Genomic DNA, 23,554 nt, shown 5'->3' on the forward strand with positions numbered 1-23,554 from the left:
GTGTGTAAGGGAGTAGGGAAGTCAAGTAAAGAAGATTTAATAGAGAAAAAGAGAGGGGAAAGAAAGCTTTCTGAACCCTCCTCCGGAAGAAATTTAAGTTCAAGTTAAAGCAGGAATGTGGAAAAAAAAGCATGATGAATAATTCAGGACGTGTTAGACACAGCACCACAGAGGCATGCCAAACAGCAGCCATGGCAGGGGTTGGTGAGTTGCCCTTTACAAACCTTAACCCAACTTGTCCAAGCTCCCCCTCGCTGTGTTCCTGGCAGAGACTGGAGAGAAGCCTTAATACAAAAACACCCCGTCTTAAAGGTTCGCCCCTGTACAGAGCATTAAAACAGTTGTTTCTAACCCCAGGAACTGACCCACTGATAACATTTAAATTCCGAACTTGAAATATTAAAGCCTGGATGGGGAGTTATAAGGTGTAATGAATTTTGTCTGACTGACTCACACACACACACACGCACACACACACAAAGCCACCTAACCTAATAAATCTGCAATGTTTTATTAATGTGACACAAGGTTTCAGATATTCATGATTATTATTATTCTATCGGTGTAACCAGAGCAAAAACACTGATTCATTTTTTAGTGTTTGTTCTGTTTTTAGATATTTTCTTATTCAGAAATGGTAAATGCCGGTGACATTCATTTCATTATAGAAGGAGCTAATTAGGTGTGTTTTCAAAAGCATGTGAGCAACGTTTGCACAGTGTTATCTCTGTGTGCCACTGCTTTTGCTTTGAGCGGCTCGTATTTAATCATCATTAGTGAAACGTGAAAAAAACAACAGGAAGTTGAATGCCTTCAGTGCTGCGCTATAATGACAGGATTTCACCTCTGCGACCGTAACATCCTTTTCCAGTGATGACTCACAATCATATTAGAGATAACCATGAAACCAACATTATGAAAACATTTCAATATAATCAGCTTTTAATCATCAAAGACATATACAACTAGAATAAATAAGATCAAAAATATTAGCTGAAGCGCTTAAGTATTCTCATCTTATGTCAAAACCAGATTGTTAAACATTATAACATGTGAATAGTCAGAGGTTTGGCTTGTGTCTAATATGAAAATCAATACAAATTAATACATTTTTTACAATAAAAGAGATTAATATAAGTAGATGCTTGCAGTATTATTAGCAATACAACATGGAACATACTGTTAATAACACTGACATGCAGTGATTCTACTTTGTAACCCATCATATTATTTCAAGGTAGAGATTTACATTTATTTGCTTGCTTGCCGAGAGTTCGATGACAACATTGATACCACTCGCTGTCATGTCTGTACAATGAATGTGAAGCTTCAGTCGCTGCCCGGTTAGCTTAGCTTAGCACAAGGTATGGAAACAGGGGGGTACCAGTTAGCTTGGTTCAGTCAAACGCTGACAAAATCCACCAACAACAACCTTAAAGGCTCGCTGATTATCATGTTGCTCGTCATTTGTTCATCCATATAGAAAAACAATTGGAGCGGCAAGATTAACTGATTCGTTGTCAACCCGTGAAGTAATCACCAACACGGGATAATTGATTCATCAGTTCGAGTGATCCAGCTTCTTAAATGTGTTTTTTTTCCTAGTTGCTTAACTGCTATATGACAGTAAACTGAATATCTTTGTGTTGTGGACACAACAAGGCATTATAGGATGTCGTCTTCGCACTTCAGAAACACTGACTTACATTTTTCACCTTTTTCTGCCTTTTTGTAGACCGAACCACTAATTGATTACTCGAGACAGCACTTGACATATTAATCAACGATGAACATAATTGTTCGTTGGAGCAAGGTCCTCCTGGAGTGTTGTTGTCACTTTGAGCTTCCCAGCGCAGGAAGCAGAAAATCCAGGAGGTCACTGCCTCTGGCCGAGAGGTAGTCCATCAGTGGTGCGTACGTTGCCATTTAAATTGCGTGTCGAGATTAGCTCCCCTGTTATACGACGTGTCCAGTCACTGTTTATGTTTTTTTTCTCAACATAAAATGTGTATTACCCTGCCACATTCAGATATCACACACACTGAATGAGCCTCTCCCTGGATCCTATCCTCTCCCTCCTCTATCCCCCCGACAGCACACGAAGCCGACTGCTCTCGTATCTCACGTCTCGGAGAATGATATTCAGTTTGCTGAGATATCTCTGTTACACAGGCACCATCAACAGAGTGGTCTTACTGCGGAAATAGATGCACTGTCCCCTCGCCCACCTCCCTCCGAACACATCCATCCGCCACCGCGATCGCATATACGTGTGGAGCAACAGCTGACACCAAATACATGCAACTAGCAGCAGCTAGTTATTGTGGAGTGTGGCCACGAGATAGAGGTCATCGTTGCCAGGGGGTTGAGAGATGGAGGAAAAAGGAAATGTTCTGACAGTAAATTACATGGCGGATTCACATATTCCGTCAGAGGCCTCCGCGAGAGATGGATGTCATACATCACCAACACGGCTTATTAACCTTTAGACCCGCGTAAATGAAATGCATCATAGCACACCATCCGGTATTATATCCGCATCATGTTTTATTTGTGCTGTCTTATTTGATGCAGTGTGTTTACACGTGGTAAAACTGATGTGGGATATTGTTAGCGATTTTAGGTCCCCTTACAGCACATCAGTCCCACGCATTCTGCATCAGCGGCGCAAATACCTCACACATTGCATCTCCTGTTTAATCCTCACTCCCTATTATCGAAATGCCTTTATTTATCTGACGCTTTTATTTAAAATTGGCTCCGAGTGGTATTTTTAAAAAAAATCCAAACAAAGCCTACATGAACAGTTACCTCTGATGGACGTTTAATGGAGAATGTCTAAAGAGCTGAAAAATGAATTTGTCTCTTATCGCCTCCTATTTATGTGGAGGTGGCTCTGCCTTTTTTTAGGATTCGCTTTTAAACTCCATCTTCTCCCAAAATTTTTTTTAAAAAAGAGGCTTGAAGGTGAAGTCCTTCACAGGGCAGGCCGCCAAGTAATAACTTCTCTAATCGCTTATGCCTCATGCTCATATTTCGACCCCCAAAAAAAAAAAAAAAAATCCACTACAAAGAGAGCAATTCACCCTTATTTGGAGTAAGTGCAGGAGACAGCTGCTATACAGCATCATCACCTCATTAACCTCGCATCTGGATAGCAGCAAATTAGAAGTTTTAACATGCTCTCGACCCTCCTTTTGTCTCTGTTTTCGACCACGGTCCTTTCTCTCTCTCCTGCTGTCTCTTGTTGTTCTTCTGGCACAAATAAAAAGCAAACTGCTTATATTTGACATAACGGGGCTGTTTTTACTCATTAAAAGACGCCAGCACAAATGGCATTCGGGTCAGCGGCTCCCGCTGGTAATCAAGCTGGGACGGTGATTAGGTTAAATTAATCGCAGGGCCTCTGTCGCTCATGGCTGACAGCCTGGGAGCCCGATAGGTGCCCTCTTCCCAGGTGACTCCGGCGGATCAGGCGGAGAGTGTGAAAGACATCAAAGCCGAGAAAAAAAAAGGAAAGGGAAACTCGCATTAGATTAACAGCGGAGAGACAGCCCCCCAAAAAGGTCTGTACGAGGACGTCGGTGTGTGCGAGTGTGCTTGGGTGGCTCGGGCTCGGGTGTGGGTCGGTGGATGAGGTAACGTGTGTGAGTTTTGTCTGCAGGTGTCTGCCTTTTGCGGGGGGGAGTGGGAGCTGGGGGGGACATGAAAGGCAGGAGCTAAGGTTTGATGTGATAATGAAGCACCTTCTTTAATCTTTATCTTCTCTTTCATCCATACCACGCACTTGTGCCTATTTGTCCAACAAATGTTTTTGGTAGGCCTGTAGAGTGGAAAATGCGCCATCTGCTATTCAAACGGGAGTATCAACATCTTCAGGTTTTGTTCTTACCTGAGAGGAACAAAACGATTGATGGTGAACTGGATGTTAACCTTTTTTTTTTGTTTCGACCCTTTGACTCTCCCACGCCGATGCGTTTGCACACTCGTATGTCACGCTGTCCCACCCTCGCGTCTTAATATCAGGGGAACCCAGAGCTTTGAGTCTCGTCATGGTTGGTGGGAGTGAGCGGGAGTGATGCTAAGGTTAGCGCGCTGGAGCGTTTAGCTGTACATGGGCAGATTTACCGGCCTGTGAACCCATAAACCTGCAATTACAAACCCTAACAACTCTGGCGCAGGCGGCCTGTACACCGCAGTTTTCCTCTGGGCTCGGGGATTTAAGCTTCACAATCAGTCGAGCGTGACTTCAGAAGCTAATTGCACAAGAGTGACACGCACACGCACTCGCACGCGCACGCACGCAAACATCCTTACGGGAGAAAGACTGATGGTGGAGGTGGAATTTTGTTTGAAATTCATCAAATTTTAATCCAGTGCGTACATTTCCATATTTCCATATTTATCTCTTTGCGCTCCTAGCATACACTTCCTCTCTGCATATCATTGCGGCCCTATTAATAGCCCCGGCCGCTCCTTACCTAATGCACAAACATACAGAAATGCGCCCTCGCACTCTTGCCACCGCGAGGGAAAGCGAAAAAGACAACCTCCTTTCGGGTTCCGACGTTCAAAGACACGTGTTATCCCAAAGGTAGATAGCGCTGTCAATGAATCACTCCATTTCTGCCACAGTCGGTAAATTGACTGTTTGAAGCAGGAAACAGATGAGGGGGGACGCTGGGTAGAGTCGGAGATAAGATGTAGGATTCATGCTCTCCCCCCCCCCCCCCCCCCCCTCCTCTCTATAATGAATCAGTGTATTTACTTAGAGCAATCTGCTCCTCTAAAATGGCACCGCAATCGCTCTGTCTTCTCCGGAGCACTGTCACTCCCCTCCCCTGTTTTCCCCCCAGCCCCCCAAAGGTAATTGCTCTTACCTGAGACACTGTAATGGATCCTGGATGAAGTATTGACCGCTGCTAGATTTTGATTAAGGGGCTGTAGGGCAGAACATGTCTTTAATGAAACTGAGGAATCAGCATTCTCTGGCTGGTGCGTCGTCGAGGCTGGATGCTGTGCACTGTGGCCCACAGGCGCCTTGATTAGGACCTGATCCTCAGCAAATCCAGGGGCCGGGCCACCGCTACTGAATTAAAAGCAATGAATTCATCCATTAATAACACCTAAGGCATTTGTAGTTTTTCTCTGGAGGCCTATAATCATTAAACATTTGGGTATTCATTTACAGTAAGCTGCTTGCACTCCCTCACCCACATACCCGCACAGCGGCTCTCTCGATCACTCAATCATCCACCTTGTTGCTCACTCACTGATACATTAACTCACTCATTAATACACTCAATCACTTCCCCCTTCATATGCAAAAGGTCAGCCTTTATCAGTGCGTATTTTAGCGCGAGGGATAACTTGCATTAGCTTCTCTCATCCTCTCCCTTAAATTGCCTTTTTTCGCTCGTGTTAAAAACTGATTGCATCTCGGACAGAGATGAAAGGGAAACAGCTAGCTCCCCTCGTTCTTTGAGCGTGCAAATGGACATAATCTAAAAGGCGAGTATTAGCATGCTAAAAGACACCACAGCTATGATGAACACCATTTGCCAAGGCTTAATGCGATAGCTGGGTAAGATGATTAACTTTGAATCCATTTAATCAACCACAAGCACTTTCTCAAATAACCAACTGTCTAGCGTTTGGGGTAAAACTTCCCTCAGATCTGCCGGGAAATGGGGGAGAGTAACAGATGTGTCAAATCACAGAGTGCCTAAATCGGAGCGGAAGGCCAGCCAAACGTTATTCTTTGAAGTGACGGACATCAAACATCATTTTGCGCACAGTATTTGTCATCCCCGCTCATGTTTGAAGCTCTCAATGGAGTGTGACTTGGAACACACAGCGGCTCGCTCATTGACTGGGGAAGTCAATGTGCCCTTGGGCTGCATCCTATTGACTTAAGTAGTTCAGGCAGAGGGCGTCGCACCTCCTCTCACACATCGACCCCAGCGTGCATGCTGATAGCTGGCTCTGCTAATGCAATGAGAATTCTGACCCTTTCGGTCAGATCTTTAACCACAGTGACAACCGTGGACCCTGGAAGATTGTGATTGTATTAACTACTGTTATCATAGCCCGGTATATATATATGTTAATGTCTGAAATGTGGTCTGTGGTGACCGAGTGATCCGAGACGTCTTTTTGTCAACTGAACAACTCGTGGAAAAGTGTTTGTTGATAGCTTCCTCCTCTGTCTCTGCGCTCCCTCTCACAGATCTCGATGACCCGGTGGTGACGGTGCACCAGAGTATAGGAGAAGCTAAGGAGCAGTTCTACTACGAGAGGACTGTGTTTCTGCGCTGTGTGGCCAACTCCAACCCGCCCGTCCGCTACAGCTGGCATCGCGGGAGAGAGGTCCTGACGCAAGGCTCGGATAAGGGAGTGGAGATCTACGAGCCGTTTTTCACTCAGGTAAGACGGCCGCAACATGACAGGGATGAAAGTATTGAATCAGAGGGAGCGGTAGCTGCAAAGAAAGATGTATTGTTTTATTTGAGGGTAAAGGCCTATAGCTGTTACCAGGCAAACATGAAAGCCGAGGACTTATAGGTCTGCTTCAATGGCGCTTTATGCCGGTTGTCATGAAGACATGCATCCATTGCCCTCCGACTGCCGACTACAAAGGAAGGATAAATGGGCTGATACAGAATGGAAGCGTGTACAACAACCATAATAATCTTTTGAATGCGTAACAAAAGATGCGTTCATCAGGGGCCATATTTGCTGAAGCATTTTTCAGACAGTGGTCTCTCATATTAAGAGAGGCTTTCACAACTAGTTGAGAACAGAAGGGAAAGAAGCTAACAGTTTTAGCAACAGAGCAGCGTTGGAATTCGTTAACTTCTGACACAGTGATCTCTCACTATGAGAGTGTGTTTGTAATACACTGTTTGCAAGTAACTATGATTAATTAGTAACTATGATTCATGGTTAATTTATGTGTGTAAAGCTATTTTTGTGTTTTGTTAATGTTTCAGTCATTAGATACAGGAAGTGAAGGCAGTCACGCAGGAATAAAAGTCTGTTATCAACATTTTAATGCATCATGTGTGGGATCATGTTCTACATACTGCAGGGCCTTAAACAGACACTGCAAGTATGTAAATGCCGACCTTCATCAGCCTCTTCTGACAACGAAGAAAAGAAGTGCAACAACATGTTGTCACAGTACACTCTCCTCCTGCGTTTTCACAGCGAGGAATGAGTAAGCCTCAGTCGCTAATTAATGAATCAGCACAAACATCCTGTTACAAGGTGAAAAGCTGCAAATTGAAATACTGTAATAACAGTGTTGCTACTTAGCGTTGGGTGTCGATGACGTATTTACTGTGCGTCAGTAGAATGTATCCAGAAGTCGTGATTTGTGATATATGCTGTTACTGTGATGAAACTTTAAATGTATCACGCCAGAGGATTTTGGCCATATCACCTACCTGTGCTGCTTTTTATTCGCCTTATGTTCCAGCCAACAACATTCTCACTCCTCATCAAACATGGCAGCTTGGTCAGTGGCACTGAGCTTCAAACTAAATCCCTTTACCTACACATCTAGCATCAGTTTTGGATTTGAAATTCCTCATAAGTAAGAAACGATACCAAGTTAGACTTCCAAAATGAAGGGACTCTGCTGTCAATTTAACGATAGTACCTAATATACAACATCCGATGAGACTTGCTGACAAACAGTTCACATACTATGATATTGGAATATTGTTAACGTGGTCAGACGGCTGCGGCTCTGTAAGTTTAGGCACCAAACCCGCTAGGTTAGGTTTAGGAAAAGATCATACTTTGGGTTATAGATGATATCTAACATTCTGTCTTATATGTCGATCATGTAACACAAGTAACGTAATGTCATTTACGTATGTTACTTGAATTACATAAATTAAAATTAGAATCACTAACTCACATGGGGCAACCCTGTTGTCTGGAGGGTAAGTCACCACCCCGACTGCCCCTGATTGGACTTCTCTCTCTCTTTATACTACCGAGCCAAAGGGACCTTCCAAGAAGTGACTATTGATGGTTACCTACAGCACCAAACTTTGAAGTGTTGGGCCACTTACCAGGCTGCTGTATTTGATGAGTTAGTAACGTTGAGACTGTGTTATGTTATGTTTTGTTTTGTTCCCAAACCCCACTCCAAACCATGACACCCTCCCTTGCTGTGCTATGGGTGAGAAAGAGTTCTACCCATTAGCCTCTATGAGTTTCACAAACCTGATTTCACATAATTACAGGCGTACGAGGAAACTGCGGACACAGAAGGATGGGGCTCTCTGCACACTCGGTTGGATTTTCCTTACAATTTGAAAATTGAGAAGCTCTTGTTCTAAAAAGGATCTTGTGCAGCCGACAAAGACCGGTTTGAGATTGTCCTGTCACTAGTAACGGAATTGTAGCTTTTTGAATTGACTGGGCTGAACGCGATTTGTATGTTGAATTGGCCGGCGGAGGGAATTGGGAAAATCCTATGAGAAAGAGAAAAATACACACGGGAGAGGAAAAGCAGCTTAAGATACAGAGAGAGGGGAGAAAAAAGGAAGTGAAATTGATGTTTGGCCAAATGAAGAAAGATGGCTGGGGACTAATGGAGTGGGCGAAGTAGGCTGAAGAAGCTGCACAACTGGGCCTCATCAGACACTCTTCCCTTCTCCATCCTGCTCCTTATAGCTCTTTTCTCCTTCCCTCGCTCCTTCATCCTGCCCTCTATTAAAGCTTTTAATTGGGTCTGGAAATTTCGAGCGCAACCCAGACCCAGAGATTAACTTTGTCTGAGTCCAACCCCAAATAAATCCTGACTAAACTCCTAGTAATTTGCTCATATAAATGGCTAATAACATTATATTTCGACAATATGTCTGAACTTGCCTGAAACACACTCAGACAATTCAGTCGCATATTCATAACTGACCGAAATCGAGCCCACGGGCACAAGTTGAGTCCATTAGAGAGCGGCCGGGCCTCCATTTTAGCCAGGCAGATTTGTGAATTAAGTCCGTCTCTTTACCTCCGTCCCTCCATTATTCTTCGTTCCCGGACACCCTTTTCAGTCCACCGAATGTATTTTATATTCCCATTGATACCAAAAAAAATGCACTGGTGGCATTTCAAAATCTGCACAAAGAACAGGTTTGTTATTAAGTGCGGCCCTGAGCTGTGCTTTTATTGAAGAAAGAATCCCCTGTCCTCTCTGCTGTCTGTTTCTCTCTCCTTCACCTCTCTCTCCATAATTTTACCCACAAGGTGCCAGAGAATAGCCCAATTATCGAAGATATAATGGAGCCATTTCTCATCTCTCGTCAGATTCTCACACCTTTATAGCAATCGATATGTTGTGATGTTTATGATGTTTCCTTGCGGTGTGATGGTCTCTCTGAGTGCTTTGTCTAGGTGCTTGAGGAGGTAACCATTTAAATACCGAGGTAGCACCGTATTGCTCATCATCCCCTTTGAGTTACTTATCACATTTATGTCAATTTTGATATTTTCCTTTTGTTCGGCGCTCACTTCTCTGGCCCTCATGTAGTCAACCAACCAATGTTCCTGCTGCTAGCATGAGAAATGTCCTCCTTTTCCTTTTCTGCCGCCATGCATTTTAAGTTGATCAAGCTAGTTTTGAATCGCTCTTCCCCAAAGATGAGAATTCAATCCCTCAAAAGTGGAGAAGTGCTTTTTTCACCTGACAGGGACAATAGGTTCCTCCAAATTGTATTTGCCCTTTCCCGTCGGCCACAAGTACCGTTCCTGAAGCTCCTGTGTACTTTAGCGTTCAATCTTTCCATCAATATGGCCATCAATCCCCCAGTGCAATTCCTTTTAATGTGTTTGTCCTTTCCATTCCTTTCTCTGCCCCTTGCATTTTCTAAAATAGATTTTCCTTCCGATCAACGCCCCCCCCTACCCACCCGCTGTGACTAAAGCTTGCACTCCGAACACTGCGGACTTCATCTCCTGATATCTGCTCCAAAGCAGAGGAGGTGACAGAGAGAGAAAGGAAGTGGGAGTGTGGGGTTCGTGGCTGATCTAATACAATTAAGTTACCCATGAGCCTCACTGGATATGAAAGCGCTTGATAGACGTGAGTGATTGTCATGTTGTGTGGACTGGCGCAGCATGTGGCTGACTCATGTTTTAATCTGCCGCGTCCTCCGCCAACCCAACACCCACACAGTGGAGTCAGGCAGATCAAAGGTTTACATCCTCATCGTAGCCCTCCGGGCGGGGCTCTCGGTTGACGGGCCCGGCTGGAATCTAATAAACACATTCTCAGTGAGATAGCCGCTTCTGTAGAGGGATCTCCCACCGAGCCCATCCATATTTCTGCGGCTGTATGGTTGAAATTACCGCGAGGCCATTGACTGGAGAGTAATCTGCGCGTTGGTATTGAGCAAGTTGACACATTAATTTCCCTGGAATATACCAGCATCCTTTTTTATAGTGATTTTACACTTATACGCTTGAACTCGACTACCTTTTCTCTCATTTTGGCTTCATTAAAACAGTATACATATTCATTTCTTTGACCTTTCTTTGGAGCTGTTTGGCCTTTGTCATCTCCTTCCCTGTACCTAGTTTTCTTGCATTTCTTTTACTTGATTATGTTGATATTTTTGCACACATTTGCATACCAGTGTTGGTTTGGTCTGAGCTGCAGGGGGAAACGAAGATTTTGAAGCTGAAGAACCTGCGTCCTCAGGACTACGCCAACTACAGCTGCATCGCCTCCGTCAGGAATGTGTGTGGGATCCCTGACCGCAGTGTTATCTTCAGACTCACCAATAAGACAGGTATTCTATGACTATTTTAATTTTACAAGCATATAATACCCGAAATGACAGTTTTAGAGGTGAATTTGATATTATTTCGAGTAGACTGCAATATAAAACAGCCACTTCTACAAAAGGCGTCTTAATAAAAGTAGAACAGACATGGAGACGGAAAGATGGAAATGGTGCGCAGTCTCTCGACTGACACATCTGCCAAAGTTGTCCATCTTCTGCCAGTCTTTCTAATCAGACTCTACGCGCTCTCCCTCCACAGCCTCGCCGTCCATCAAGCTGCTGGTGGAGGATCCTATCGTAGTGAATCCCGGCCAGACGGTATCCTTGGTGTGCATCACCACGGGCGGAGAGCCGCCCCCGACTCTCACTTGGGTGAGCAGTAATGACAGCTTGCCACAGAGGAGCGTGGTGAAGGGGGGCACGCTCACTCTCCCGGCCATCAGCTCAGACGAGGCGGGGGTCTACAGCTGCGTGGCCAGCAACAACGTGGGGAACCCAGCCAAGAAGTCCACTACCATCGTGGTGCGAGGTGAGGAGGCATGACGGCACAAACACGCGTATGCAGCCGCACAAAGCGTTAAGAATTACAAAAGCTAAAAAAACGCAACATTATAATTGTGCTAGTTGTGAAATAATGTAGTAAAATATCAAAACTCAACACGTTATTGTGAAATGAGAGATATATATGATTTTATCATCAACATTTTTATTTCAAAATGCAACAATATTATATATATATAATATATAATATATCACATTTTGCAACAATATAGCAATGTTTTAGTTTAAAGTTTGTTTATATACACTAATTTTTCAGGAAAAGTGTGAAACCATTAATTAAAATGCAGTGGCTCACAGAGTGGTTAGCACCAGTTTATTAAAAGCAGCAGGGCCAGGGACTTTGCTGCCTGTTTGGCTAATTATCTGGGTTTTCAATTTTTTTTTTCTCCAAGCTGCTCTTCACCTGAGTGGCACAGGAGGCGGAAGAGCATCTGATCTTCCTGTTGCTCATTACAGAAAATAACTGTTATCAAAGTACCGCTTTTTTTTGCGTACTTGCCATATTGGCAGATCTCAATAAATGTGAATACGCAGAGGATGAAGTGCACTTATGATTAGGCTTTTTAATATTAACAGTAAACTGCACAGAAAAAAAAAAAAGGATTGGCTTTGAAGGTTAATACTCAAAACAGGCAATTTTACCATCTGTAAGGAAAAGCTGTTTTGATGTGAGACGGGATGCACGAGGAAATCGACTTTTTATATTCTTAAATCGACTGCTGTTACTAAGCGCGAGGATTAAGGGTGACTTTCATCAGTGACATAACAAGAGGATCCCAGTGCCCTGAATGTGAAACTGCACAAACCTCTTGCAGGTGAATGAAAAGACGCTTCAATTAGTGAAGTCTTGACAAAAAAAAAAAAAAACGGCATTCATGCGATGATCCAAATTCGAATCTTAAACTTTCCTGAGGAGCATCACCCGCTCACAATTGGGACACATTTGAATCAGAGTTTAGCAGATTGGCTCGGAAAGTTTCCTCAAAGAGTTTCCTCCTCTCATCTCAGAGATTATGCCACAGCTCCATCATCAGGTCGCCTCAGTGCTCAGTCTGTTTGGAGGCATTTATTTATGCAGCCACACACTCCCCGGGATGAAAATCAAATCATCAGCAAATCATTTCTGATGGCCCCCCCTGACAGATAAAAACCGCTCTCTGTATTGTGAAAGTGCCCATATCATTGAGGACTTAAGAATCGAGAGGCTTACATCAAAGAGAAGGTGTCAGGTGTCCCATGGCAGCGAATAAGTCAGGGCCGCACTCAGCGCAAGCAATAAATATAACGCTCTCATCGATGTGTCATACGTCTGGAGCTGACAGCGGTTCTCATGGGATCTTGGCAAAATATCATGAAAAAAAAAAAGATCAAAAATCACCACCTTCCTTAGATATGAATACAATCACACCGACGTGTCACAATTAAAGAGTACCTGAGGAGCTATTCATCCATGTAGATTGATTTGGTGTACGTGGCTGAGTGTCGGTCGTAGAGATGTCCGCCTTCTCTGGAGTATAATTGAACTAGATGGCACCTGGCTTGCGGTGGGCTAGGGCTAAGTGCAATAACAATAACATTTAGAGAAACTCAAAGGTGATGTCTTTCTCCAGAAATCATGACCTGGTTAATCAAGATAATCCACAGAAACTCTTTTGAACTTCTCTCTTTCTACCAAACTACACCCTCCAAGCACATCAATATGCAGAAGGAAGCATGCACCTACTCATGGACGATAAACTCGGTCTTGTGACACGCAGAAGAAAATAAATCCGGCATGATCTCCATCGCTGATAGCTCAAAAACTCCAAAACAGTCTGACTCTATAAATAAAACTACAGGTAGGACGAAAATGTGTATTTTTACTCATTTTAAGGCTGCAGAGCATTAATGGCACTTGTTAAAAGTGAAACAAGACGGATATGTATTATTCTGCTTGACTAAATGCCACGCAGGATCCATAACGATTGATTGGTCGGGCAGCAGAGAGCTGCATGAAAAACAAACAAAGATCTTTGCTTCTGAACTTTCTTTCTCCATCATTCCAGATATAAAAGCCTAAGACAACTTCTCTGCTCCTTAACCTCACCCTAATAATATCATTGTTCACTCTTTTTTTTTTTTTTTAAATCACACCTTAAGGCTATATCTGTGGGATGTTATGAGTAATAGCCTAGCAACACTGAAGGCCACTGAGTCAGAGACAGGCGAAGAGACTCTAGCTGCTTCGCGGTGTGCAGCCGGAACTGAAGCGTCAAAGGGAAGGAAGGCAGCGGGTATTGTGGAAGTTGCAATAAACTTCCAAATCTTATGAGCCGTGTTTACGATTAAAATCCCAGTAAAACACAGCACGCATCTGTCCTGTAGAAATGATGACGACAGTGAAACTGTATCTCACACTTTGATATTTTAAATGACGCAGTAAATCTGTGGTTAAAATGCGATCCAAACCACATCGGAGGGGAGCATCTCCACGGATCAACACAGTTCCATTACGTGATAAAAGCCTATCGAGTGATGAGCATCGATCAGTAGCATTGTATTTTTCTCCTAAAGCCTAGAAGCCAATAGAGTGACGTCTGTGCCACTCAGGAGTCTAGTGCAGGTGTTAGAAGACAAAGATATCAGACAGAGGAGGTGGCTAAAGAAATTAAACTGACAAGAAGCGCCGTCCCTAGCAAATTAACTCACTCATCGTGAAGTGTGAATTAGGGCTGAAAACAATCTAAACCAAAGAAATCTAGGCGCGCTAAAACGAAATATGCTACATGATTCATCAATATGTGACAAAAGAAATTACAGTCATTGTTCGCTGTGCTGCTGGGGGGATCTACAGTTATTATTAAGTAGTCACCTAGAACAAACTGAGTGGGTACAAATGACGTCTAATTAACCCAACAAAGCATCACTGGTGTCAAAATAAATTTGAGCCAAGTCTTATAGAAGCTACGAAAGCTCTAAAAGTTAAAAGCATGACAGTCTTTTTTCTTTTTCTTTTTTTTTTTATCTTTGTAAATTAGCTCTGGGACAGACGTCAACACGTTATCACACATCTCAGCGTGACACCAGGGTCGCTCTCCTGAGTCTGATGAGCTGTCACTGAGGCAAATGCAATTTGGGGATCAACATGGGTGGGTGGTATGAATGTACTTTGATAGACGTAGAAGTATATCATGAATTTGATCTGTTTCTTGAAGAACTGGCTGCATATTGAGCAGTGCGGCAGCCATGAAAAGTGGAAGTAATGGAGAGGCGCAGAGCTTCATGCCCGACATGCTCATGGTCCCGTTGGTTATATTCTGTCTGACAACCCGCTTTTTCAGAACCAAACTGTGTCTGTGATGCATCTGCGACGACTTCTCCATTGTTTGCTCTTGCCTCTGATCTCTTCTTACTAATTTTACCCAGTGTCATGATGCATGAACACACTCTTAAAGCGTCTTTCTATATGCAGCGGGCCCCGTAGGGTGCTATATTTTCAACCATTTGCTGGAAATTTCCATCAGCACAGATGCTATTAGATGTTTGGATTTAGAAACAAAGTGATGTTTTTCGGCTTTGATTTTAACTTCTCCCCTCGCTGTTATTTTTGTCCTTAGCCAACATAAAAAGGCGGCGTACAGAATGCAGACTTGTGAGGCGTGACCAAACTAATATTGGAAAGCTGCGAGACAGACGAACATTATTCATGATTACTGCCGCATTCTCCCAACATGTGTGCTTCAGTTTATGAAGTGGGTTTAGCAGATGAATGAACATGTTTACAGGATCCCAAACGTTTTACTTAGAGAATTATGACCACTATATGAAATGATGGAGGCATTTCGCCCTTGAAGATTTAACTTCCTCTTTAGTTGAGAGATGACATATCCCAAAATATCTTTTGTGAAAATATCTTGTGACTTATTGGCTGGAATACACAGTCAAACAGATTTATCTGTGATAATAACCAAATATATCAGCCCTGATCATTATAGACGAGGACTTTGCTGTGTCAAGTAGCGCAGGTGCACTGTCAGAGTTTACAGTGTATTGTACAGACCACTTCCACTCTCTGTTAACTGGTTTTGAGATGGTCCTGAAAATAGAAAAACCCTCCAAGTGAAAGCAGTAAAAGTGGAGTTAACAGGGTGAGGTTGAAGTGGCGATAATGGATTTGAACCTGTCTTCTTGACACTTTGCTGAAATTACACGTGAACAGGGCCTGGTACTGAACTTTTATACTTTTAGGGCACCACTCGAATCACATCAATAGTAAATTCCAATACCTAAGGGGTAGATCTCATCAGCGTCAGAGAGCCAGTGATAAAAATAATCATAAAAAACACAATTTAAAGCCACATTTTTGGCTGTGGAGTGCAGATGGAGCCAAGGTGTAGAGTGTATCTTACAGGGGACCCAGTGCTACTTAGAGACCAGCAGGTAACTGGAGAGAACTCACCCTGAAGATGACACGTTGGATAGTTGTCAGACCTGGCCTGCCTGGCTGCTAATATCACAGAGAAAGTAAGAGGTCTTTGCCACCATTTCCCAGTTTCACAACCATCATCCACACAGTTATTCCCTGTTTTTCTTCCTCTTAGTTAGACTGGACGTTACAGTGGCATACTGCTGGTTTTCTATCTGACATTAATGTTCCCTCTGACAGTTATTCATATTTTTTATGTAGTTAAATACAACATTGGTTATGCAGGTCAAGATAAGTGCGCAGGGTAAATACAGTTTGTCCCCGTCTCAGGTCGTTGAACTTTGATTAAATGTAATTTTCTATTTGTTCAAGATGGATTTTACAGATTTTGTATCAGAAAAGCATCAAACAAAAAGTCAAGGTATCAGTAAAGAACTTTTTTTTTTTTTTTTAACAAAACCAGCCCTCACACAATAAACACTTTGGAATAACAGGATTGACTCCGCACAGCAAACTGTATAACTGAGTCGTGGCACTTGAATGGAATGTACTGTATCTCCTTCCAAACACATTGTGTTATAATCTAACCATGTACACATTAAGATAAAACATTGTGCTCTGTTCTCCTGCACTTCTCACATATCGCTGCCACTCTGGCTGGCCAAGTTTGAAATGAAAATGAATGTCACGTTGCGTGTAAGAATTGCCTATTTCTTTTTGGTGACGGCACAGTCACTCCGCTGGCAACTTTTTACTGTTGTGATACTTTGAAGTGAGGAGAAAAAGAAAATTGAAAGAGGATAAGCCAGGCTTGAGGCGAGAGCACAGGCAGACCTTTAGTTGTTCTTTTATTTCTGTGTGCGTTTGTTTTTGTGTTTGTGTGTGTGTGTGTGTGTGTGTGTGTGTCGGGTGTGTGCAGGAAAAGGAGGCAACAGGAGGAGAGACTGCCTGTCTGTATACATCTTCATGTATATTCATGTGCCTGTTGCTTTAATTTTCAGAATATTTTAATTCCAATACAGTTTGATTTAATGGTTTTGAATGGAGAATGCAGAAATGCTCTGCAGATTGCTGATGATGTGTGTATGTGTGGCCATGAAAAGTTTGAAATTGGAATTGTCGCACTTGTGAAGAAAACACTGCCTGAGAGTGTGTGCGTTTGTGTTGATATCCATGTGAAAATCCTGCATGTGTACATGAAATACCAATTGATTTATTTCAGCCTACACTGGCTTGGTTCTGCATGTTATGCAGGGTCATCCTGTGGCCTCATCGATGCCTGCCTCAGCGTGTTCACCCTCCTCTTCAGTCCTTGAGAAGCCCTCTCAAACTGCTGTTGCCAAAGGGGGCTGTGTGTGTGAAAACACACATCTCTCCCCAGCAGATGGTAGTTTCTCTGGCCATACTGTCCTACCAGCCAGACTGGCTTCCAGGGCTTGGCCTTCTCCACAGCCAGCCCAGCAGGCTACTGGCATCACATCACCCTGCTGACAAGATCCTTTTTATGGATTAAGGGTCCGCAACACGTCGTCAAATGCAGGTGAATACCCTGTTTCCCCTTACTGCTTCGGTCCATTCAGTCCTCCACAAACACACCAGTTTGTGATGTATCTGCTGCGACAATGCAAAAATAGTCCGCGCTGGTTGTTTCTTCCTCTCTTCTGTTTGGTATCAAATGCGAGTCGGCAGCTCTCAAACGGAGAGTTGGTGAATTGAGACGGAACTGTCTGTGGATGGTGTTGAAATGGGCAGCCGGCCTGGCATTCTGTTTTCCCCGACTCCCTGCACACACACACACGAGCAGACTCATGTGCATGTGCTTCCTGTCTTCCTGCTAAAGCAATGTGTTTTCCCCCTGTGTGATGTGGAGAAATGAGCATAGCAGTAGCTTTCAAAAGATTCAAAAATCAAACGCTGCTGTGTTGTCGTCGGATTTTCTCGACAATTCCTCCAGGAGCTCCTGACAAATTCAGGTGTGAAGCTTTTACACCCAAGACATCCATCACTTCGACCTGCTAACGTCGACACGACTGACTCCGCACACCCACACGCATGTACACACTGAAGCATAAAGACGCTAGCTACAATCCACGCTTTGTAACTCTGATTGGAGGCTTGCTGGTATTTATAGAGAAGCAAAAATGCAATCTTTTTTGTGTGTGAGCTCCCCGCTGCTTATATTTAGGCTGTTTGGTGTGGAGAAAACAATCATGACGTGCCTTGTAAAAACCTGGCTGTCAGCATGTGAATCAACATGTGAATGACCCTTATCAAATTTGCTTTGGAATAAATTCTGGTCGAAAGCTGAATATATTTCCATTCATGAATGCCAGATTTAATGGCTGGATGGCCAGAACTGGCACAGGCAGGCCTGTCTCTTGGGCTGCGGCCCTAAAGACTGTGAGTGAGTGAGTGATTGTGTGTGTGTGTGTGTGTGTGTGTGTGTGTGTGTGTGTGTGTGTGTGTGAGTGTGAGTGTGTGAATGTGTGATTGTGTGTGTGTGTGAGTGAGTGATTGTGTGTGAGTGTGTGTGAGTGATTGTGTGTGTGTGTGTGTGTGTGTGTGTGTGTGTGAGTGAGTGAGTGATTGTGTGTGAGTGAGTGAGTGATTGTGTGTGTGTGTGTGTGAGTGAGTGAGTGATTGTGTGTGTGTGTGTGTGTGTGAGTGAGTGATTGTGTGCGTGTGTGTGTGAGTGAGTGATTGTGTGTGTGTGTGAGTGAGTGATTGTGTGTGCGTGTGTGTGTGTGAGTGAGTGATTGTGTGTGTGTGCGTGTGTGTATGAGAGTGAGTGATTGGGTGTATTTGTATGTGTTTAACTATGGGAGGCCGTTTAGGGTGAAAACATTGAAATATGTGCACATACACACTGAAAATGTTCACACACACATTGACAATGTGCACACATTGAAATACTTGCACATACGTTGACATGATTTGCACACACGCACTGAAAATTTCCACACCCTACCACCTTCTCAAACAGCGGGATATAGGCTACTATTATTATTATTATTATTATTCCTAAATCTGTGAGCACGTGATTAATTGTGCATAATATGGTTGCCTAGATCCACAATCTGTCACTACAAGGCACATCACCTGCTCATAAATCTTATTAATCTTATTAAGTAGCGGTCCAAGATGGCGGTGCCTTCCGGTTACATTGAAACAACTTCCGGGCGCACTGACATTTTACTCGCACACTCAGATACCCACCCACACACACACACACACACACACACACACACACACAAGTAGCCTATATCCCGCTGTTTGAGAAGGTGGTAGGGTGTGGAAATATTCAGTGCGTGTGTGCACATCATGTCAGTGTATGTGCAAATATTTCAATGTGTGCACATTGTCAATGTGTGTGTGCACGTTTTCAATGGGTACGTGCACATTGTCATTGTGTGTGTGTGAACATTTTCAGTGTGTATGTGCATGTATTTCAGTGTGTATGTGCACATATTTCAATGTTTTCACCCTAAACGGCCTCCCATATTTAACTGTGCAGGTACATGTCCACGTACCTGTGTTGTTTGTGCATTCAGCGCCCGTGAATGCTTTTCAACATAAATTAAAGCCGGAGGTCGGCCTCAAGGTCGAGAGCAGCGTTTAGGGCTCATTTCCCTCTAAAGAACGGGCACGTGTGAGTGGCCATGGTACTGTAAATATGCTGATGCATGGGAGGGTGGCCGCGCCGGTGTGAAGATGCACAGAGTGTTCATAGGAAAATGAAAGGTGTTTGGATGGCGGGCACGACCGCGTGTCTACGCCAGGGCGCGTGTGAATGCCTGGTGTTTTGAGCCACGCTAATGCCCTCTGTCCTTTTTTTTGTGTTTAACCTTGAGTGGATGAGGCAGAGCAGAGTGGCGGTTAGAGGAGACATCCATCTGGCTCCGAGAGACGGGCTCGCCTTCACATGCTGATATTCTCTGCGAGAAAGAATGGAGAGCACAGTGTGACGCCTGCTGAGAGACAGACAGACAGGTCCGACTGAAAAATGAGATGGACTGATGGGAAGACAGGAGGATAATGATTCAGAGTGGGAGCAGAATGAGACGCGTCTTTCTTCTCTATCAGACAAAGGCAGGGAGAATGCACCGGAGAGAGTGGTGGTGGGGGGGGGAGGAAACACATTCAAATGTCTTTTTTTCTTGCAGTGTTGCTGCATTTGTGTGTGTGCGCATAAGTCGTGCCATTGTGTCTTTGTCATTATGAGCCTACGACGTGCGTGTCATAGTCAATATGTGAGGGCTGCGTGTACTTTTGCCCTGCTAAGAAGCTCCCTAGAGGTGGCATTGTAATCCTGCCGTGTGACATGAGCTCTCTGTAGAAGAAGGCCTCAACCGGGGCTTTTCTCTTTGTGTGATTATCTGCGCTCTTCATGTACAGGCCACCCATTATTCCCACAGGCTATTAAAGCTATGGAGAATCATACAGGCTCGCTGTAGGCAATGGCACCACTTTTGGTGGTGAAAAAAATAAATAAGTAAGGAGCATGCGAACACTTTAATATGTATGGTAACGATCGATAAGAAAGCCTTGAATATCATCATTGAACCGCGTGCAATCTCCCAGGCAGAGAAAGGAAACAGGAGGCATGTAATGCAAATGTAAGCACAGGCAGAACCTGTTTTTCCTTCTCCCAATATTACCGTGAAGAAAAGGAGGTCCTGTAAGTGAATGTTTTTTTTTACTCCTTGTGCATGTTGCCATAGTCAAAGTTCAATGACAGGAGGCTCTGATGGTGATAAAAGGAAGCCAGCTTCCAAGATCCATCAATAATTCATGTAGAATTTGTTTGTGCGTATGTTGACTTGTGTTTCATGCCCCAGCGCCTGTGATACTGCCGATGGTTTTCAAAGTAAGGCTGCATTATTTTTGATCCCGAGATGTGTGTTTTGCTTATTGCGCCGATGATTCCCCGCTTCAGTTGGCAACTAGTGAAACAAATTGAACATTGTGCTACATAACGGCGAACGTGCATTAGCTCAATTCCTGACCATATCCCAGAGCTTTTTGAGAGCATGTCAGTCGTAGGGGTGTAAAGACTAATCAATGTGTGAATACTGATACAGTACAACACTCTGAGGATCGGCTTTGTCGCTGTTGTGCTGCAGATCTGACACTAAATTTCTGCATGAAAAGAAACTGGCCCTGACTTAACCCCTGAATCATTGATGAGTCAAACCTTTTTTTAAAGCTTTGTAATTGCACACACAGCAACACGAGATATCAACAATTTGTACCGCTCGTTATGTCTCAGAATAATATTAGTACAGAACCAGCTAATCGAAATAGAGAAGTAGTTTTTTTTATCCATTTGCTGCATTAATGCTCTCAGTTCCTGGATGTTACTGATGTCAGATAAACTTTGTTTGAACCAGATGCTCGCTCCACTTCCTCTGCCACCTATCCGTCATCGTCACCACTGTTCTTTCGGGAGGCAGGCAGGAGAGAAAAGCTTTGTTGTGCTCTAGGATTTCATTACTGAACTATGAGCAGGACTGACACTTTTTTTTTTTTATTTCTCATACTTCACGGAAAATGATGGAGATGCTTAAAATTGAGTCTAGGAGGCAAAAACCTGAGAAAAGACATGTAATGAACAATTCAGATTCGGATGCAGCCCCTAATTAGCAGCTAATTGCACTTCCAGCCGGTCCCTGAGTCCTGAAAAGATGTTGCTATCCACTGCATCACTGCCCACATTTACTAGTGCTGGTGTGGAGTAGAATTCAGTGTTTGAAATAAAAATCAATGACATGTATTTATTTATTTATTTTGGTTTCACTTAATTACATTTTAAGTATTGCAATCATCATAAGACGTCCCTCGCCAGTCCTGGAGATGGTTTTGAGCGCTCGTGTCAACAAATCCATCTCCAAACTCTATCCGCTGAATAAGACCGCATGATGTGATCTTCAGAAACAAAGGTTGATGTTTAGTACAGACCTATATGTGCATCGCAAAGGTGTTGATGATATTGCGCCCCCCCTACATCCAACGTTACATACTTACATAGAGACGCACTAGTTCCTACTGTACACACATCCACTTGTAAAATCGTATAAATTAATGTGTGTAATTTAGAATTGTGTTGTAACAGTCGAAGGCGAGTTATTTGGGCTTTTGTGCCTCATTGGCTGCCTAAACTCGGACACAGTGAGAAACGTCTTCTTTTGTATTCGTCGATGTTTCTCCCAGTCCACAGCCGTTTGGAAAAAAAAAAAACATAAAGAAAGAGAAAATTACTCATATTAGTAATGGCCACTGCCATTATAACCAAACAATTGCATGTGGGTTCATTTCTTCTTCTCTCAGTATACATCACATCCCATCAGCTATTGGTACTTTACGCAAACAACAAGTCAAAATAAACCATTATTGATTCACGGACACATCTAATCTTAAATGTAATCATTATGGCCACCATTCTTAAATGCTTACCATAAAATTATACTGTTCATAGGCCTGCTTAAACACCATATAATTTGCTAACTACTTAGCTCTGTAGATCATACCAGGCAAATATCATAACGATCACAGTGTCATTGCTGTGATGCCCCTGAAAGGCGAATAAAACCACCACGCTGTTCCATCAAATGCTGCGTAACATTCTTAGACTGTACAGCAACGTATGTGTGCAATACCATCAATTACCAAAGTGCACAAATGAATCATCAGTTGACTGCGGTCACCTGTAATTCTTAAATAATCCATTTGTTCTTTTGAATGTAGTTTACAAGTCAACAGCAGAAAACACAAACACACTCAACCAAAGGAAATCATGTACGCGCCATCAGCGTTTCTGTGGTCTTCTGCGCTTTGATGCAAACCTTTAGGTTTTCTTTCCACTGACGGGATTTCTACTAACAGCGTTTACTGGCTGGACTGTATATTAATCAATGTCTTTGGGGTTTCTTTTTTTTTACACCTGGATGATCCGGAAGTACGAGTCAATTAAATCCAGGTGAACTCTCTCCTGATGTGAACTTCAGAGCTCAGTACTGCCACAGTACCTCTTTTAATTCTCTCTCTTCCCATTTGTTACCATTGAATGTATTAGATGAGTCATGCGTCTGGCTTTCCACTGTAAGGACACAACAATGCAAAGGTACTATCCGCTATCAGGAAATGATAAGGCCATCTACTGAAGCCCGACATAATGTCTGTGGAAAATAAATACATCACAGCACAATTTGAATTCTATTTAAAATAGAGAGAGTGATTCTGGAGAAAGATAAGTGATAAGTGTCTCAATTCCAGGTGGTCAAATAGATGTTCTGGACTGGTATGACATCAGTGCACACAGTGGATTGTTGAGTAAAAACAGATAACATTTGACTGGATTTTCACCCTATTGTCCAGGACATTTAAACATTTTTGGACACCTGGTCCAGCACCCATTTTTTCTCTTGGAAACCCTGTGTGTGAAGCAGCATTGTTAAGCTATACAAATACAAAACAATAAGTGATAGACTAAATCGCTCACATATGAGCTCCTGGTTACGGAGCCCACGGAGGTCACATCAGTCTTTCAAGCCTCTGACTTCCAACAGGAAGTTGGGTAACCAGATGTCCGATATCACTATGAAGATCTTAAAGGAAACTCTCGTGGCACCGTAACTGTTTGTGTCCCTTCTTCTTCACGAACAGGACAGTTTAGCATGGAAAAGTTCTCAAATGTTGCCTGGCCTGTCAAGGTTGACGCTGACTAATCGGGCCAACTTGTTCGGATCTCTCAGCGCATAGCGGTCCGTCAAACACTGTTTACTCTCAG

At 43.3% G+C, this 23,554-nt stretch overlaps 1 protein-coding gene across 10 annotated transcripts in view; it reads left to right on the top strand.

The window, feature by feature from the left end:
• LOC115574070 (MAM domain-containing glycosylphosphatidylinositol anchor protein 2) overlaps positions 1 to 23,554 on the top strand; it is a 267,969-nt gene that overhangs the window by 159,464 nt on the left and 84,951 nt on the right. For 7 of the 10 annotated variants that reach the window (XM_030405288.1, XM_030405284.1, XM_030405282.1 and 4 more), the window contains 3 exons: positions 6,230 to 6,426; positions 10,673 to 10,808; positions 11,062 to 11,331. In XM_030405288.1, coding sequence (XP_030261148.1) covers positions 6,230 to 6,426; positions 10,673 to 10,808; positions 11,062 to 11,331 — 603 coding nt within the window. The remainder of the gene's footprint in view (positions 1 to 6,229; positions 6,427 to 10,672; positions 10,809 to 11,061; positions 11,332 to 23,554) is intronic. The other 3 variants (XM_030405287.1, XM_030405283.1, XM_030405286.1) reach the window with 1 other exon arrangement.

This window comes from Sparus aurata, chromosome 22, assembly GCF_900880675.1.
Source record: "Sparus aurata chromosome 22, fSpaAur1.1, whole genome shotgun sequence".
NCBI lineage: Eukaryota > Metazoa > Chordata > Actinopteri > Spariformes > Sparidae > Sparus > Sparus aurata.